The sequence below is a fragment of the Neolamprologus multifasciatus genome, chromosome 15 (genome assembly GCF_963576455.1).
Source record: "Neolamprologus multifasciatus chromosome 15, fNeoMul1.2, whole genome shotgun sequence".
Classification (NCBI taxonomy): domain Eukaryota; kingdom Metazoa; phylum Chordata; class Actinopteri; order Cichliformes; family Cichlidae; genus Neolamprologus; species Neolamprologus multifasciatus.
In genome coordinates this window covers 38,696,985-38,717,389 of record NC_140453.1, presented here as the reverse complement: position 1 = coordinate 38,717,389, position 20,405 = coordinate 38,696,985, and the positions used below count along the sequence as shown (strand labels likewise).

General features: G+C 40.4%; 1 protein-coding gene across 1 annotated transcript; it reads right to left on the bottom strand.

Moving 5' to 3' along the window:
- Positions 1-6,877: 6,877 nt before the first annotated feature.
- Positions 6,878-17,955, bottom strand: LOC146502725 (histone deacetylase 2). The gene is made up of 14 exons (XM_085132530.1): positions 17,254-17,955; positions 15,739-15,851; positions 15,529-15,646; positions 15,282-15,356; positions 14,018-14,156; positions 13,736-13,877; positions 13,390-13,482; positions 11,689-11,797; positions 11,438-11,578; positions 10,069-10,177; positions 9,067-9,197; positions 7,853-8,008; positions 7,689-7,746; positions 6,878-7,242 (listed from the first exon to the last, which is right to left on the bottom strand). The coding sequence occupies exons 1-14, from the start codon at positions 17,306-17,308 to the stop codon at positions 7,212-7,214; spliced, it is 1,470 nt and encodes a 489-aa protein (XP_084988656.1). The 5' UTR covers positions 17,309-17,955; the 3' UTR covers positions 6,878-7,211.
- Between the last annotated feature and the right edge of the window lie 2,450 nt (positions 17,956-20,405).

The window sequence follows — 20,405 nt, the reverse complement described above, 5'->3', positions numbered from 1 at the left end:
AAGTATTGCAGGGGAGCATCTCCTTCGATATCCGAGGTAACAGAATGTAAAACTGATGGTTTGTGTGGGCTCATCAAAGTTAGACACCAGAAGATTGTAAAAATGTTGCCTGGTCTTATCAGTGTCAGTTTTTCTTGGGACATTCAGATGATATTATCTGTATTTGGAGTACACAACAAGAAAGCATGCTTAATGATTAGAACTTAATATTAAGAATTAACACAATTAATTTAAGTCATCTTGCTGCTGTTGTTTCCTTTAGGTCACTAGCAGCAAAAGCAGATAAAAGCTGAAACTTGGTGTGTTTAGGTGCATATAAATACTATATTCATTGTTTTTCCTGTGATATCTGCCTAACTATGTCCCAGAACAAGTGAAGCTTAACATCATTCCAGTGTCATATTGTACATGTAACATATTTCTGTTTCATCTGACCTGCTTTTGTCCTTTAAGATCTCAAACCACTTGGTGGAGGCCTTGTACGATATGTCATAGTGCCAGAAGTTTTTGCTCCAATATTACATTTTTCAAAGCAGGAACTTTTTTTCTGTATGATGTAAGGGGGTAAATTTCCATCAGCATTACATAGACCAGGGGTGTCAAACTCAAATACACAGTGGGCCAAAATTCAAAACTGGAACAAAGTCGCGGGCTAACGTTAATATTTATTAAAATATATTTATTCCTCCAGATATAAGAATGAATCTTTTCTTATGGACTCAAACATGTTTTGCTGAAAAACTGAATATGGAACAAGCAAAGCTTAATACTAAACAATATATATATTAGCTGTATAATACCAGTAGGCCAGCTCTAATAGTAATTTGGTATGGATTCGCGGGCCAAATGTAATTAGGCTGCGGGCCAAATTTGGCCCGCAGGCCAGAGTTTGACACCTATGACATAGACTAACAAATGAGTGTTGGCTGTGTGGGATCTGGATTTGCGGACCCAGTTTGAAAGACGCAAAGGGTAGGAGTAACTGAAAATGAGCATTTAATGTCAGTGAATCTAAAGTACAGGTACAAACAGAAATAAAACACTAGGAGAAACAGTCTCAGAGCACAGATATACAAAAGTGGGATATAGGCAGATGTGAGGGACAACACAATAATGAACAGAAGCAGAGACAACATAGACACCACATAACAAAGGGAGAGGTAACAGGCGGAGTCTCTTCAGACCGGCTGCACCGTCCGCACCTGGTGGTGATTTGGTTACCGGTATTTAAGTCTTCTCCAGATCTCCTGCTAACCTACGTTAGTGAAAGCCCGGCAAGTAATCTTGTGTGTTCATAGTGATCGCATCACGCTTACCTCACTTCTGTCCCCGTGTTTTAGTGATCCCTCGGATCCTCGTTTCTCCACGACAATATTCACGCTCACCTGAACGCTGATCTTCAGTTCAATTCAATTTTATTTATACAGCGCCAAATCACAACAGAAGTCGCCTCAAGGCACTTTATATTGTAAGGTAGACCCTACAATAATACATACAGAGAAAAACCCAACAATCATATAACCCTCTATGAGCAAGCACTTTGGCGACAGTGGGAAGGAAAAACTCCCTTTTAACAGGAAGAAACCTCCGGCAGAACCAGGTTCAGGAAGGTGCAGCCATCTGCAGCGACTGGTTGGGGTGAGAGAAGAAAGATAGGATAGAAGACATGCAGATCTTCTCGGTACTTCACAGCCACGATTCATGCTCGTGCTCCGGGATTCACTGGATCATTCTGTCAGGACTCACCACCAACAGGATGCTCACCTGGGCCTCTCTGACCACCTCTCCCGTGCTGTGCTCCACCTGCTAACCAGTAAGACGCTAAAATTAACAAAGTTCTCTATTCTGACAAGACAGTGGCTGTATCCCTCTCTTACAGTGACTCAGAGCACCACCATTTGAACAACCAAGTCCCCCTTTATCTCTCACTTTATGTCCACCATTCCCTGAAGCCTGGGTTTTTCATAGGTCACAGTTTATGTGTGGTATTCTAAGCACTGAAACATTTTCTGTAAATGAAGCTTTCAAATCTGGGCCTCTGTCTGTATCTGCATTTGGGTCCATTCACTCAGCCTGGCCACCCCGCTATAACACCACGAAGAGCCACAGAGAATCGACAAGACTTCTGAACTTCCAGACATGGGGAATCATATGTGGAGTGACCTATCTACTAATCGGAAGGTTGGTGGTTTGATCACTGCCAGCAAGATGCTGAACTCTTCGGAGCTCATCGGAGTTTGAATGTTAGAAAGCACTTAGGCACTCAAACAGTGGCTATGTGAACAGGTGTGAAATAGGCATGTTGTATGAAACACAGTGCTCAAGTAGAGTAGAACAGTTATCATCATTTACAAATGATGGACTAAATGTATATTTATATGAGATTTAAACCTTTACTTAATCACACATCACTAGATCATGAATGAAGCGAAAGGAAAGGTCTCCTTAACTTAACTTTTATTTACATATTTATGCAAAATTTACTGATAAAATACAACAATAAAAAAACCCTAGCAGACTGGTATTTGCTTTATTGACTGAACTGATCCCTCATCTGTGGGTTTAATTAGAATACAAAATCTTGAATAAACCACATTCTTCAATGTCAAATTACATTTTTACAGCAGTGTTATATAATCCATGGATATTAGTACATTTATTATACCTTATGTACTTTGAACTGAGGACACAGGCCACATCCACAAAATGTAATTTTCAGTAATCCAGTTTTCTTTCAATGGGAATGCTACCGTGGTTAGCCTTATCATCACTGGACATAATAACAACTATCTAAACCACAACAAGGTTGGAGCTTAATCATATAGCTGTTAATACGCCACATATGTTGGTACGTTCTAAGCATTGCTGGAAACCTGAGTGTATGAGCCTGAGCTCAGGGTTAATGAAACCGTAACTGACAGATAACTGTCTGCATTTGTAGATCACTACATGCATTTGTGGATCTGCCACAGCAGCTCTATAACAAAGGTCAGGTGTAAAAACAATTGCCAATTGTAAGGCTGGGAGAACTGTGACTAATATCTGTGCATGCCTACAGATTTATTTACACTCCCTAATCTGAATACGCACACAGATCTCAGTACACATATTTAGATCAAAATACACACAAATGGTAAATGGACTGGTTCTTATATAGTGCTTTTCTACTCTATCTGAGCACTCAAAGCAACTAATTCATTCACCCAATCACACAAGCACTTTTTCTAAGCTGTTACGTGCTTATTCATACATCGGAGAGCAACATGGGGTTAGTATCTTGCCCAAGGATATTTGGCATGCAGACTGGAGGAGCCTTGGATTGAACCACAAACCTTCCGGTTAGTGAGTGACCTGCTCTACCACCTGAGCTACAGCCATGGTCACATACCTGAATATGCACACATGCATTTCAATACACATATATTTTTTGTATATAGTACACAATATAATATAGTTCTGTTCATGTAGGCGATGAATCTTCCTCAAAAGTTGAAACTTCTAACAACCAGTCATATCTATCTATTTGAACGACACAAAGAGGACTAAGGAGCTTGGGAAAAAAGTGACTGGACTTCTTTGAGTTTCTTGACGATGTTTCATCTCCTATCCGGAAACTTAAAAGAAGTCCAGTGGCTTTTTTTCCAATCTCCTTAGGCTACCATGACCTGGATAACTGAGAACCTACTCAGAGATACAAAGAAGAATTTCAGATGGTGCCTTTGATGTGAAATGGACAGGTCCGTTTTTGATCAGCTCACAGCAGCAGCAGAAATCGGACAGTAATAGAAAAGAGATTGAAAAGGCAATTTGTGTAATGACTGATGAATGCTGAAAGAAAAAAGTCCAGAGGAAAGAAATTTAATAAGATGTGGAGTTAACCCTAAACTAAAGTTGTTAACTAAAAACAATCAACATATATAGACACACATCGAGTATGAAATTTCTCTGAAACAGAACGTCTCTACAGATATCTGACATTTCAAACTTTCCCTTGTTTTTTTTTTTGTTGTTAAAGATTATGTCAGGGTATGGGTCCTATTAACACATAGTGAGTGAAAAAAGGTGACTAAAAAGGAAAAACTCAATGCATCATGGGAATCCCCCGGCAGCCTACACCTATTGCAGCATAACTAAGGGAGGATTCAGGGTCACCTGGTCCAGCCCTAACTATATGCTTTAGCAAAAAGGAAAGTTTTAAGCCTAATCTTAAAAGTAGAGATAGTGTCTGTCTCCCGAATCCAAACTGGAAGCTGGTTCCACAGAAGAGGGGCCTGAAAACTGAAGGCTTTCCCTCCCATTCTACTTTTAAACACTCTAGGAACAACAAGTAGGCCTGCAGAGCGAGAGCAAAGTTCTCCAATAGGGAGATATGGTACTACAAAGTCATTAAGATAAGATGGGGCCTGATTATTTAAGACCTTGTATGTGAGGAGCAGGGTTTTGAATTCAATTGGCTCCAATTAACAGGGAGCCAATGAAGGGAAGCCGATACAGGAGAAATATGCTGTCTCTTTCTAGTCCCCGTCAGTATTCTAGCTGCAGCATTTTGGATTAACTGAAGGCTTTTCAATACTAGTCCAGTATTGAATAGCACTCTGGCTGGGCTGTCTGAGATGTAGATGAGGTAGGTGGCATGAAAGAAAGTCTGAAAGGGAGAATGACGGAGAGCACAGAATTAAACAATGCGATGTGGAGAACGATTGGTTCAAATAATCTAGAGTGTGAACCTCTAGGCACCAGACTACTGGAAACATGTAATGACAAACAACAACAATGACTTTACCAAGGAAATTGATGTAACACCTGCTGATATTCCTGCAAATTAGCATATTGTCTCAAAAGCACAGGCAGAAAAAGTATCGATAAGTCACTTTAAATCAAGCAAGAGTGCTTTTTCTATTCATTTTTTCTAGACTACAATTAGTTCAACATGGCTGCACTAAACATCATAACCTCTCATTACTTCATAATGTGTGCCCATAAAACATCCATTCACTCAATATTCTCTTAAATACCATTTCATTGGCAATATCCTGAACGTTCACACCACTTGTAATATAGACGACTGCAGGTCACACTACTGATTCTCTTAGTGTTTGATAAGATTCAGAACATCATCCTGTGTATTGAGGATTGCTTTAAACATCTGAGTGAGTCAGAGCTTGAAATTGAGGAACTGAGCTCAGCAGACATGAAAATGGCTTTAAACAGTTCTCGAGGGACAGACGGGATTATGGCCTTTTCTTTGGGAAGGAACTAAGATCCCTCTTATCTGGCACTTTATAAGAATATGCAGAGAAGAAAGGAATGGATGCTAGGCTTGAAACAGTTACTAAATCTGCCAAAGATAAAAGAGTTTTAGACAATTTAACACCAATCGCTCTGCTAAACACTGATTATAAGATTCTGTTAGGGGCTATATTTGTGATGCTGAAGAAAGGCATGAGGATTTCATAGTCAGGATTTGTAAAAGGAATAATAATAACAATGATATAAGGCTGGTATTGGAGCGTCTTTATTATAGCAAAATAATTCAAGAAAGAGTGTATTTCTATTTTAAGATTTTCACAAAGCAAAGTTCATATTGAAAAGATTTATCTCTTTGACTCTTTGAATTTGGGGAAATATCTGTTAGTGCCATTGGTTATCCAATGGAATAAATAACTCTCTAGGCCATCACACTTGATTCAAGATTTCAGATTAATTGAGGAATGTGTCAAATATGTAGTAGCAAACCAATTTTCCTCCCTCCAAAGGGAGGGGTTATCAACTCGGTTCCATTTGTCTGTTTATTAGCAGGCTAGCGTCCACAGTTTTTAATATTTCACTTCAAATGTTATGTGATGGTTGATATCAAAAACCAGCTTGAACTGATTTAATTTGGATGGAAATTGGGTCAAGGTTAAAGTCACACATTAGTGACCAGCCTGCACCAACCCCTGATTTAAACCCCTTTGAAAATCTTTGAGGTGATCTCAGTTGAGTTTTATTTATATAGCGCCAAAACACAACAACAGTTGGCTCAAGATACTTTATACTGGAAGGTAAAGACCTTATAATAATACAAAGAAAACAGAGAAAACCCCCAAAATTAGATGACCACCTATGACTAAGTGCTTTGGCGACGGTGGGAAGGAAAAACTCCCTTTCAACAGGAAGAAAGCCTAATCTAAAAAGTAGAGATGGTGTCTGCCTCCTGAATCCACAATGGAAGCTGGATCCACAGAAGAGGGGCCTGATAAGAAGGCTTTGCCTCCCATTCTACTTTTAAATATTAGGAACTACAAGTAAGCCCAGTCTGAGAGCAAAGTGCTCTATTGGGGTGATATGGTACTACAAGATCATCAAGATAAGATGGGGCCTGATTATTTAAGACCTTGCATGTAAGGAGAAGAATTTTAAGTGGGAGCTAATGAAGTGAAGCCAATATAGGAGAAATATGCTCTCGTTCTAGTCCCTGTCAGTACTCTTGCTGCAGCATTTTGGATCAACTGAAGGCTTTTCAGGGATTTTTGAACTAAAGAGCAAGGTACATGCCAGAAGACCATCAAATATGGAGAAGCCTGAGAGATTTGTCAAAGAATGGGATTGCTCAGGAGACATGCGCATGACTCGTTGAAAACTACAACAAACTGCAGGGTGTTGTCCAGCAAAAAGGATACACTTACTTACTGCCTGAGGTGGGCTTCCATCACAGCAACACTGTATGAAAGCTATGCATTACATATGCATGCCAGTAATAATCCTTCATTCCACCTGTGTCTGGGAAATAAATTGCTTGTACTGTGATGCCTTTTCCCTGGTTAGAAAGCCCCCTTGTGGCTGAACATGTTCAGAACATGACTCTATGATGAGCTGCAACAACAATCTCAAAGACAACAGTATAAAAAAATTTTATTGACAAAAACAAAATATTAAAATTCAGCTGTAAAATCATTACAGGTTCATGTAAGGGTTTAAACTCTTGTTTAACGACAAAAGAGCTGATTCAGAAGATTAAGCACATTGGATTCACATGGTTTAAAGAGCACTAAATCTGGCAAATTCAAGGGCTGAATTCAGTATAACCACTGACACACAACACAAAGAGACAATTTACAAGTAGAAAACGAAGAGTCATAATAAATATAATGCTTCTTAATGGTGTTTCGGGGAAGTGCAGGATCCTCGAGGCTGGACAGCACCAGTTAAGATCTTTGGATAGGAACACTTTAGGTACTGCTGGTCTGCTCGGTTTTCACACTGCGGAGGAAGAAAAATCCATTAGTTTAAACAACAGAAATGTTGCTATAATGATGAGTTAAGTACTGGCTACATATAACATTAGAACAACAAGCTACTAATGTGTGCACATACTGTGGTAGCCCAGTGGTTGAGCAAAGTACAGCTCAGGATCAGAGCAACAGCTGACTGCACATGCGCTTTGGTTTGCCCAATATGACTTTCACTTGAGTTTCTGAAGCATCTTTTGTGTTTTGATGTCACAGTAAAATAACTTCATGAAAAATGACAACAATCCCACAGTCTCTCCACATCTTTGAAGTATTGTGCCCTAATCAGATTTGTGCATATAAAAGCTCTGCTTGTCATGCACAACACAACCTCATACTCAGTTTGAAAAAGCATGTAGTAACTGCATTTAAAAAGGAGCGAGAACACTCAGTGTGTGAATGAATTCAAACATTCACCTCTTTGAGTCAGTCTTCTCAGCACTGCTGTCTTTTGTCTTCTCTTCTTCTTTTATATCTAAGGTGGGAAAAATGGGAAAGAAAGAAACCTTTTAATCACAACCAGCGTTACACATTGTTACACTGTTAATAACAACAATCGAGTAAGCATCAAAGTAACCAACCAGCTTTCTTCTCCTCTCCTTCCTGTTTGTCCTCGTCCACTCTGGGCCTTTTGGCTCCTTTCTTGTGATTGGCTGTGTTCCTCCTGCCTCCCTCCCCTTCATCCTCAGAGTCGGAGAACTCTTCGTCACAGGCTATTCTCTTATCTGTAGCACGGACTGCAATCAAACACCAAACTCTGGTCAGCTTGAGTGAGTGAGTTGTAACACAGCATAATAATGCATATGCAGTACTGCTGCTCCTTTATTCCAAACCTGGGGTCCTTTCTCCCATGGTCGGCAACCTTTGTGATGATGAGTGCCATCTAAAATTTCCCCAGAAGTCACTGTGCCATATCAACCATTGCATTAGCAATAAATTTAATAACGCTCTATATCAACAGTTACACACTATATAGAACAACTTTATAGAACTATATTTGTTTGCAGATGTTGGCATAGTGCAGTATTATATTTGTGTGTATTTTTGTGGTGCTGATGCTGTGCTGAGCTCCTGAAGCATTTGAAGTGTTGGAATGTGGAAATTTCAACATTGCTTGAAAAAACTGCCAGCTAGCAACGTCCTTCTCACCGGTAGGCTCAGTGATTTTTAGGCAATTAAAAGTTGAATCTGGTAGTTGGGGTTGTTAGCTAAGATTCCGTTATTAAGAAGCAGCACAACTAATGTGTCTATGCGAGCTAATTTGCGATGTGCACCGGTGGCCCGGCCATTTACTTTTAATACATCTTCTCAGATTAATTCACTGCGTGTCGTGCCATCAGTTAACCCTTCACATGCCAGCTGTGGCACAAGTGCCCAAGGTTGCCGACCCCTGGTCTAAATTACAAACATGTCTGGGTAAACACTGCAGGCATTTTCCAATTTTAGTGTTCCCACTCATTACGGTTCTTCACCCTTTGATTCAAAACATTTTTGATCATTTCATAAGTTGAGAGCCAGAGTAATGGGACCGTAAGGCTAATGTGGTACAATGCAGAAATGAAGATACTGCAGAACTGCACTGATAACATCGCCCTCTGTCTTATTTTCCAACTTGTTTGCCACTTAGTGTCTCAGAAGGCTTTTATTATTTCTCTGTTTTGTGCCTGTTCCCCCATCTTGTCTTAGAAAATAATTGTAGACGACAGCAGAAAGAGGCTTGCCAAAGAAGCTATAACCAAAAATGCAACATATGCCATAGAAGCCGATGCTTTGTGAAAACGAATGAAGGTCTTACTGGACAAGCGTTTGTCAGGATCCTCTGTGTCCTCATCCACTGTGTCGTCTGGGACAGCATCCCCTGGGATGGCTTGCATCTGCACCCCTGGAGCATGAGGCAGCATCCGCAGGTTCTCATACAGCCGCTGCCTGAAAAGTCACATACTGATCATCTGCATTTCAATTTCTTTATTAATTAATTGTTGTTGTACATCACTTTTCTAGCCTAGCAACATTTTGACATTGTAATGTGAAGGTGGTTGTTTCCTTTCCGCTGCTGCTTGCTCATAGCAAGGCAACATTTTCTGCCTGTTATTGTGGGTCTTAGAGAACTTCAAATCGATGTTGTTGTGTTTCAGTGATAAATAGAACAGAATAGAACTGAAAAAGCTGAATTGATATGAAGGCTGATATAAGTACAGTTAACTAGAGTTGACTGACAGACTAATATATAAGGGGAATAATGACTATAGAACTGAATGGGTCGGTGATAGATGTTTTGCCAGGCAGAGGCGTCAGAGTGTTGAGAGTGTGTCTGAATGTGTGGAGTACTGGGCAGATTGTTGGCTGTACGGAGGAGCAGGGGAAATGAGCAGAGAATCCAGAGGGTGGAGAACTAATCTGAGCAAATAAAGAGTCAAATCTAGAGCACAGCCACCAAACTGGATGGCTCTCAGGGTGGGTTTCAGGCCTGAGAAGCAGCACAGAGGAGGTGAAGGGCTATGGATTGAGGTGGGGCAGCGTGGACATTGGAGAAGCTGCAGGTCCAGTTGTGGACGGTGACTATCTAACTTTTACAACAATTCATTTATTAGTTAGCCAACTGTGAGGTCAGCTTTCTAAGTTCAATCTGTTTTCATTCCTTCTTTATTTTAATTAAACTAATACCACACTGTCCAAAATGTATTTTTAACTTGTCAATAACATTCTTTTTCCACAATTATTCCAAATCTCCAGCAGTTCTAGGCTTGGAATTCTGGCAGTTCTAGAAAGAAAACAAATAGTTTCACATTTGACATACTTGATTTTGTCCATATATTCCTGTGAGTTCTGGTTGGTCATGTTGGAGGGGCTGATGTGGAGCTTGAAGTCAGGCCCGAAGTACTCAAAGTAGTCATTGTATGGCAGTTCTACAACAGAAACATCGTTAAGATGAGAAAAAAAACTGCTGGAGAAAATCTGTCAAATGAAGAATCACGTTAAAAGAAAAAGGGGTGCTACCACACCTGTTAAGATTTATTGAAGCTTTATAACCTACACTGATCATGAGTGAGGGCAAGATGAAGAGAAATGTGTAGAGAGGTTAGTTAATGTGTTGAAATCCTGTTAAGAGAACTGCTGTCCCATTCCACGCTCTAATTACATCCCCCCTCTTTATGTGGAAATCTGACAGTCTGCTGACTCAGCTCCTTGTGAGCAAAGGCAGGAAGCAGGTTGGCCCTTCCCTGAGGTGAAGTTAACTAAAAACTCCATCAACTCCAACAAGCCCCACACATTAAACTTTAAATGACCAGCATCACTGTTTGACATGCTCCACTTATTTGATCTATACCTGCAAAATTTAAAAAGAAGTCCTGCAGTCATATTTATTTTGTTTTTTAGGCTTTGTTGAGTCAAGCTTGTCTATGGCAAGCGTAGTACACTCCTCTGGCACCAATTCTTAAGAAGCTAGTAATTGCTAATGTAGTCCGCAGTCTCTAACTTCACACAGAGATCAAGAGAAGGCTATAGAGGTCTTTATACACCCAGATTATTTCAGCCTCAGCAGGCTCTACTTTAACTAATAATTAGATAATATATCAGTTAAGTGGTGTGCACAACTACTCAACAAGGCTATAAAGCACTGCTGCCCTAAATAAATAGTACCCAAATTTAAGTTAACCATATGGACTGTATGTGTGTGTTAACCATCTTGGATCTGTCCAACCATCAGTTCAATTTTCAATTCAATTCCACCTGAGAAACATGGAGTCAGACTTCGAGGTGCTCGTTCTCATCTCAACTAACTTCAAACTCAGTTGCAAACCACCCAAGTGCAAGCTGGAGGTCATAACTTGATGAAGTGAACAAAACCACATCGTCTGCAAAAAGCAGAGAGGTATTCTGAGACCACCGAACTTGAGACCCTCTAACTCTAGGCTGCACCTAGAAATTCTGTTCATTGAAGCTGTGAAAAGAGTCAGTGACAAAGAACAACCCTGGTCACCTCAATGATGTGGCGAGTTAAACTAATCGCTCTTTTTTATTAATGTAGGACACCTATTAAGTGTCGGTTCGGACAACCAGATTGCCACTTAGCTTTTTTCTTCTTTCTTGTATGACAAAGAAAGCAAAGAAATCCAAGACAATTTTAACTACAGTCATTCACTGACATGGAAAAAATGACTAACCGTCAGGGATGTCAGTGTCCAGAGCCACAGCTGTCTCATAGGTCCAGCATCGGGCCACATTTCGAATGGTGTATCCTCCTCCACCCAGCATGAGCAGTGGCAGGTTGAAGGACTTGATGTATTCCACACATTTGGCATGCCCTTTTAGGATTAAAAAACCCAGGAAAAACACACAAAATGCAAGACATTCAGTATGGTTTGTGACATCACTTTATTACACCATTCAGCATTACTGTACTGTGTATGTTTACCTCGGATGGTGAGGTTAAAGCAGCCGAGGCGGTCTCCTGAGAGAGAGTCTGCACCACACTGAAGAACCACAGCACTGGGCTGGTACATCTCCATCACCTTAGCCATCACCTACGCAATAAAAGTAGAAAAATCTGTGACTCCTTGTCAACACCTTTATATTTATCTCTAATTGTTTAGACGTAAGGAAGCACCATAATTTCTTTTAAACATAATGATGACACAAGCCCGTGTGCGTCTAAGAGCAAGAGCCATGCAACACAAATTTTGTATCTAAGAAGGGGGCTGCTTCAACATCATCCAATAAAGCACAGAATTTTGCAACGATATGCTTGTGAAAACAATGCCTAAGCTAATTTTGTGCTAATATTTGACTTACGCTGTGTCACAGGATAAAAACATGTCACTACTATTGCACTGTAATGCTTCTGCTGGCACGCTGTTTCAATAGATTCACACTAGATACACAAACTGTGCATCTGAAAAGAAGAATAGAAAATACTTACACCTATAAATGTTACCGAGTGCCAGCTGCAAGCATCAATGAAAAAAAAAACAAGAGTAGCTATCTGTCTCCTATGTGACTACAGTACTTTAGATTTGAATTGCCTGCTGTAGCTACAATTAAAATCAGAACAGTGAGCTAAAAGACAACATGATAATTCTCTATTGGTTTGCCTTTGAAAATACAATTATTTTATCTGTTGTTTTTTTCCCCCCAGCAATATATTTAATTATTAATTATATTAGAGATGTTCCTGGTGATCAATTTCCTAGTCGACTAGTCGTGGGAAAAAAAAATTAGACTGCCAGACTAGTCTAAAACTAAGAAACAAAACTAAGACAATCTAAAGTTGGGTCGTGGGGGAAGCAGCAGGGAAGCCCAGACCTCCCTCTCACCACCTCCACCAGCTTATCCAGGAAACGTTTAGCCATTCCCAGATGTAATCTCTCAAGCATGTCCCAGATAAACGCCTGGTTGGAACACCTTACCCTGGAGGCGACAGCCTTAGCCATCTCCTTTCAATATGGAGGAGTGTTGACTCTACTCTGAAGTCGTCCCAGATGATCTAACTCATCACCCTATTGCATCCTGTCAGAGAAAGCTAATTTCGTCCAGCTGTATCTGCGATCTCATTCTAATAATGTTAGCCTAAATCAGGGGTAGGCAACTCCAGGCCTCAAAGGCCGGTGTACTGCAGGTTTTGGATGTGTCCTTGATCCAACACAGCTAATTTAAATGGCTAAAATACCTCCTCAAAATGTCTTGAAGTTCTCTAGAGGCCTGATAGTGTGATTCAGGTGTGATCCAGGGTGATATCTAAAACCTGTAGGACACCGGCACTTGAGGCCTGGAGTTGCCTAACACTGGTCTAGATTGACAGATTCATGGTGTTTCCCAACAACAATCTGCCACCTGGTGGCAGATGGCAGCATTGGGCATCCATTAAAATTTTAACAAGTATAACAATTAGACTAGCAAGTCTGGTACTGACTAGTGACGACAGCGACGAGTAGTCAGCTGGGCAACTAGTTGCGGACATCCCTAAATTATATATATATATATATATTACTATTTAATCATTTCCTTCTTGATCAGTTCAGACTTTTAGACCATTTGGGAAGAGCGAACAAACGAAGTGCTGTGACTTTTAAAGGGTCAGTTATATTTGCAGTGGAAAACAAGCGTTTGTGGAACTCACAGGCTTGAAGATTTGCTCATATGACTCGTCATCTATGCCATCCCGCAGTGGGAAGTTGACAGCGTAATATTTGCCTTTTCCAGCTCCAATATCCTAAAGGTAAAAAAAGACAAAAAAGTGCATACTGAATAATCTCCAAGTATAGACTCCTCAGCAGTGTATAAATGCATGTGTTAGCTGCACCAAATTAACAAAGCCCTTATATCTTTCCATGAACAAAAACAAAAAATAAATACTCACACAAATGCAAAACTATCCTATGATATTATCATACAGAGTTTTGCTGTTTTCAATTAAGAAATTATGACTTCTTAGTAACCAGCTGAAGGAAGAGTGTAAGGCTCACTCGAAGGTCACCAGTTCCAGGGAAGTACTCCCCATATTTATGGAAGGACACAGTCATAACTCTGTCTGTTGTGTAGAAGGCCTCCTCCACTCCATCTCCATGGTGGATGTCTATGTCGATGTACAGCACCCTCTGGTGGTACCTGATAAAGAGGGCCACAGACAGAGCTCAGATGAGTACAAACACTGCATAGAAATAACGCTGTGAGAATTGGTCTTTCACCTGCTTTCATTTAATGAATTTTTCTATGTAGATGGGAAACAAAGCGGGAAATATTCTCACTTGAGCAGCTCCAGGATGGCCAGCGCAATGTCATTGACGTAACAGAACCCTGAGGCTTCCGATTTCTTTGCATGGTGGAGTCCTCCTGCCCAATTCACTGCAATGTCTGTCTGCTGTCGGTTCAGCTTCACTGAGCCAGCTGTACACAACAGGAAACATGTTTGATTATGCGGTTTGTAAAGAAACTGATATATATCTGATGAGTTAATCGATAAGTCACTTAGTCTAACTTTGTTGTTATAACCGGAAAAATGTTTAGTCAAGGCTGGCACTGAAACAGCTGGACAACTGAAAGCCAAGAACTTGTTCCTGTAACTGTGCTCTACGGGAACAGGTGACAATAAAAAGAATTTGCTGCCTCAGTCTAATGACCACTGCACTGACTTTGTTTCTCAAGGATTTGACTGACAGGTATGAGGTCCTACATGAGCAATTATATCTTTCTGTTTGTTCTTTTATAGAGGACTATTTATAAAAATGGTTGGTACTAACTATACAGATCATGTTTCATTCTACTCTGGTTGATGACTTGTCAACAAACACAGTGCTTGTAACTAGTACCACAAAGCAGGATTTGGGGTTTAGTGAGGGAACTTCAGGAGTCCCACCAAATCCTCAGGATTACAAAGGTGGTTCACAAAGGTACACAAGACAAGATTAGGATTCATTTTTGTAGGGGATTCAATCCTGACCTCTTATTCCAAAGACAGTCATGTCTTTAGGAATATTATCCTTCCAAAGACAATGTAGAAATGACTGAGAACCACAAGACTTTTAAGATACAAATAATTGTGTTATTCTGTTAAATTGGCAGTGTCTATTAATGTTACAGATAGGCAGGACTGTTGTTACAGATAGGTCTAATGTTGCAGAAACAGAAGCTCAATGACTTCCTGATGTTCCACACAAAATATTGTGAGTGTTGTGAATGTCATCACGTGGTGCATGTTCCTGCTTGTCTGCTGTGGTTCTGTGGGAAGTAGTGTGTGAACTAGCAGAGGCAAAGACAGTACTGTGGGTACTGATACTGCTATAAATGAGTAACTAATCCAATCGTCAGTTTTAGTGTCAGTTAGGATCTGAGTATCTATTTTTGACAACCTACTACAGACTATTTAACACCTCCAGAGTTGCAACAGAATGAATAAAACTGTGTCACAGTATATCTTTAACATAAATATTCAGATTGCTTGACTCAACTGACTTATCAAGACCTTTTATATGACCGCTTAGCAACATCTGATTCATCATTAGCACGACTTACCAGCTGAACCACCAGCAGACAGTTGGCAGAACTCAAACAAGCCATCGAATACTGGACAGTCCTCCCCAACATTGACTGCAGAGTAAATAAATACATAAATAAATAGGAAACCAAAAAACAGGAAGGTGTTCAAAATTTTGTTTGAGCAGTATGAATGGGAACAGAAGGGCAGAGGAGCTCCTTGTATTCCGTACTTGGAATAGTACACAAAATTCTGTAATGTCCCAAAGAGGACACGATGACTTACACCTCTGCATCTGTTTGCTGAACTCTGACATGTTGTCTGGTCGTATGGATCGGAGGAACTTGATGTAGTCATCACTGTGATATTTTGTCATCTCGTCTGCAGTGGCTTTGTGTGGCCTCTGAAACACAAGACATACAAGCTGGTTGGAAACTACAACAAGGAAGGCCAGAACCTATGGTATGCTTAGCGTCACATGCTTGGAAAACATACATAGACCTCCATCTTCCTGTACAGTCCATAGTTCAGAAGTAAGTTGTGGGTCATCCGGATACGATGTGGTTTCATGGGGTGCCCCTGTCCATAGTAATAATTTCCTATGTCACCTGCAAAGACAAAAGGAACAAGATAAGACACACATTTCCATCTGATAATAATTATTAATTTAAGCTGCGAATGAAAATAAAAATGGATGCTTTTCAGGTTCTGTCTGAGCAACAAAAGAGATTTTACACTTATTTACACATTCTACAAAAACAGCACATTTTGTACTTTTCATCAGAATTGACAACCTGCCAATTGTGTACTGTGTCCCCCCCCCCCCTTCTTAATTCTTGGCTGTTCCTGCTCTAATCCTGACCACAAACAAAAAGACCAAATGAAACCTATTATTATTAACTGTTTTACATCTTTGAGGTATTCTGTGGCTGCTAACTTAGCAACTAGCATGACACAAACATAATGCTAGAAAAGCAAATAACAGAAAAGCAAAGGGAAAACCGAGTTTTTCTCAACACAACAACAGCGGGGAACAACAGCAACATCATTCACGGTGTAATACCATAAGTATAATTCAAGCATTTTTAATGTAACTGAAAAACTATGGATGTTTACCACCAAGAAGTAGATCACAAGATTGTGCAGGTCAAACAGTGATGTTTACTTCAATTTTACCTGCACATGCAGTTATCCTACAATAGCTCACTACACCTCCTTCAGACTATGAATGTACTGCTGATCTCAGTTGCCAATATTATTAAAAGGTATAAAGTTCATGGGGCTGTAGCCACCTTCCCAGGACATGGGTGCAAGAACAAGCAACGTAAAAACAACAATAACACAGCATTTGACTGTTAAATATTCAGATGAAAACTAAATGCACGATTCTAGTTCTAGTACATGTAAACTGAATGCAGGGCTATGTGTGAACAAAGTTAGTTTTTACTGCAAGTCTCTGCAAACCTCTGACAAGATACTGTAACTATGTTCCTTGTACACGAGGAATACAAATAAGTGGTTTCTCTTATTAGAGTGTGATGTTAGACAACACGGTGATACGCTCCAATAAGGCCTGAGCACTTAATTGTGTAGCAGTGGCACATTTTGCTTTATTATTTTTACGAATGTAACTCATCAGTTCCTAATCATTTTGATTTAACAGAGGTAACGCGGTGCACAAAGCCCGATCTACGTCTGCAACTATAAGTTATACAACCGTGACAATAAGTGCTTGTGTCGCTAATTCTCAACATTAATTTAACCGAAGCCCTCCTCTTTTCTCTGGCTCGGTTTAAGTAAGGTGATTTTTTTTAAACTTTTACTCATAACAGTTAACACACTTTGCACCGCGGAGACCTTTCAAACGATGGTCATTAGCGCCTACTCGTTAGCTTGCTAGTGTTAAAACAGTATACATTCACCAGCAGCTACATTGACTAGCTGGCTAGCGTTAGCCTGCCAGATGGCTCAGTTTGGGCTGCTCATTCACACGCTCAGGATGTCCCATACCGTCGTAGTAGTAGCAGACCTTCTTCTTGGTCCCGCCTGCGGTCGTGTAAGCCATTTTAAAAGTACCTCTAGAAATAAAAAGTTGGTTTGAATTCACTTCAGCAGACAGAAGATGGGATGGACGGCATCAACACATAATTACACACGGCGGAAAGTCGCTGAATGGGAGGCGCAACTTCGGCGGGGAGGGGCGGGTCAGACAACTTCGATAGGCCACTTACCCCACCGCGAAGAGTCCCATTCAACCCAGAGGATGGGAAAAGTGGACTCAAAAGGATGTGTGAAACATGGTAAAAACGCGCTTCATAAAATTCAGTTCCACTGCTTTATCCGTTACATTCTTTCATTTCTTACTACCATGCAATAGAATTAGATACATTTATGACTGTAACAAATATGGATTTATTAACTCCATTACCTGAAGTATTGTTGTTTTTGTTTTTCGTCAGTTTTCACCTGGTTTGATATTTATATTTATATTTACCTCTGAGAGTCATTTTTGGGCAATGCCCTGATTTTATTCTGAGTTTTAAAGGGATTTTAAAAGGGTAATACCAAAAAAGCCAGTACAGATTTGCACATGGACAGAGCTGCGGCTGTTAACTTATCAGGTTGTACAAGAGTACTAATCAGTTCCTCCACAGTTATAGTGTTGTTATGGAGCTATATCTGAGTGGAAGACTTATGAGAACCAGACCACATTTTAACAAATCTGATGTCTGAACATTATATACAGTGGGGCAAAAAAGTATTTAGTCAGCCACCGATTGTGCAAGTTCCCCCACTTAAAATGATGACAGAGGTCAGTAATTTGCACCAGAGGTACACTTCAACTGTGAGAGACAGAATGTGAAAAAAAAATCCATGAATTCACATGGTAGGATTTGTAAAGAATTTATTCGTAAATCAGGGTGGAAAATAAGTATTTGGTCACCTCAAACAAGGAAAATCCCTGGCTCTCACAGACCTGTAACGTCTTCTGTAAGAAGCTTTTCTGTCCCCCACTCGTTACCTGTATGAATGGCACCTGTTTGACCTCATCATCTGTATAAAAGACACCTGTCCACAGCCTCAACCAGTCAGACTCCAAACTCCGCCATGGCCAAGACCAAAGAGCTTTCGAAGGACACCAGGAAAAGAATTGTAGACCTGCACCAGACTGGGAAGAGTGAATCTACAATAGGCAAGCAGCTTGGTGTGAAAAAATCAACTGTGGGAGCAATCATCAGAAAATGGAAGACATACAAGACCACTGATAATCTCCCTCGATCTGGGGCTCCACGCAAGATCTCATCCCGTGGGGTCAAAATGATCATGAGAACGGTGAGCAAAGATCCCAGAACCACACGGGGGGACCTGGTGAATGACCTGCAGAGAGCTGGGACCAAAGTAACAAAGGTCACCATCAGTAACACACTACAACGGCAGGGAATCAAATCCCGCAGTGCCAGACGTGTTCCGCTGCTGAAGCCAGTGCATGTCCAGGCCCGTCTGAAGTTTGCCAGAGAGCACATGGATGATACAGCAGAGGATTGGGAGAATGTCATGTGGTCAGATGAAACCAAAGTAGAACTTTTTGGTATAAACTCAACTCGTCGTGTTTGGAGGAAGAAGAATACTGAGTTGCATCCCAAGAACACCATACCTACTGTGAAGCATGGGGGTGGAAACATCATGCTATGGGGCTGTTTTTCTGCCAAGGGGACAGGACGACTGATCCGTGTTAAGGACAGAATGAATGGGGCCAAGTATCGTGAGATTTTGAGCCAAAACCTCCTTCCATCAGTGAGAACTTTGAAGATGAAACGAGGCTGGGTCTTCCAACATGACAATGATCCAAAACACACCGCCCGGGCAACAAAGGAGTGGCTCCGTAAGAAGCATTTGAAAGTCCTGGAGTGGCCTAGCCAGTCTCCAGACCTCAACCCCATAGAAAATCTGTGGCGGGAGTTGAAAGTCCGTGTTGCTCGGCGACAGTCCCAAAACATCACTGCTCTTGAGAAGATCTGCATGGAGGAATGGGCCAAAATACCAGCTACTGTGTGTGCAAACCTGGTAAAGACCTATAGTAAACGTTTGACCTCTGTTATTGCCAACAAAGGTTATGTTACAAAGTATTGAGTTGTATTTTTGTTATTGACCAAATACTTATTTTCCACCCTGATTTACGAATAAATTCTTTACAAATCCTACCATGTGAATTCATGGATTTTTTTTTCACATTCTGTCTCTCACAGTTGAAGTGTACCTCTGGTGCAAATTACTGACCTCTGTCATCATTTTAAGTGGGGGAACTTGCACAATCGGTGGCTGACTAAATACTTTTTTGCCCCACTGTATGTATATAGTGAAAGTTGGGGAAATGTCCACTTAAAGAAAATCATGGCAGACAGAATCCTCTCATAGCTTGAGAGTGGTTCCAGATTCTTTGTGCGCCAGTAATCCTGTACAGTATTGTTCAGGTACAAGGCAAACTGTAAATAATGATGAAACATTTTTTTTTTACCAAAAACTATTTTGGTAGTCTCTTATTGTGTTCATGCCCCTTAATGTATTAATAGCCATATTGTGAACTTTGGACAGAACTGGGTTAGCTGTTTCTGAACCCTGTTTTCATGCTATGTTATTCTAAACACAGGGTTATTTTGTTTTGGAACCAAATCAGACGTTAATGAAACTCGAAGTCTGTACTGTAGTAACTGTAGTGTCTAGACCTAGTCTTTGTCGTTTTTAGTGCCTTAATGTAACCGAATGAATTTTTGAAGAATTGATGCCAATGTAGAAATCTCTGATATATATGACTCAAACTTGGGTGTAGTGTGTAAATTCTTTGCTCTACTGCCCTTCCATTTTCCAAATGCAGACTTATTTGCTTTAAAAAATATTGATACTGTGTACAAAGCAAGATTAAACATTACATTCAGGGATATGAAAATAATGTAGGGACGCATGTGTCCAGAAACATGAATCAAGAGAACATTTCTTCAGGGAGACACCGATGGTGATTTTGGTTTGTACCCCACTAAGTTTCTTTCTTTCCACCATTCAGAATTACAACCACGGCGTAAGTCTGCAAGTCAGTTATTTCTGATCTACTACCCTCAAAAAGAATATTAAAATACACCAATACACATGAAATCCTCTCACAAATG

Bases quoted from the DNA above. Each gene is read 5' to 3' on its own strand.
- LOC146502725 (XM_085132530.1), bottom strand. From the start codon at position 17,308: ATGGCTTACACGACCGCAGGCGGGACCAAGAAGAAGGTCTGCTACTAC. The intron at 10,178-11,437 runs GTTAGTCATTTT...TTTCTGTTGTAG, and splicing joins GGACACTGACATCCCTGACG to AACTGCCATACAATGACTAC. The intron at 7,243-7,688 runs GTGAATGTTTGA...CTTCCTCCGCAG, and splicing joins GAGAAGACTGACTCAAAGAG to TGTGAAAACCGAGCAGACCA.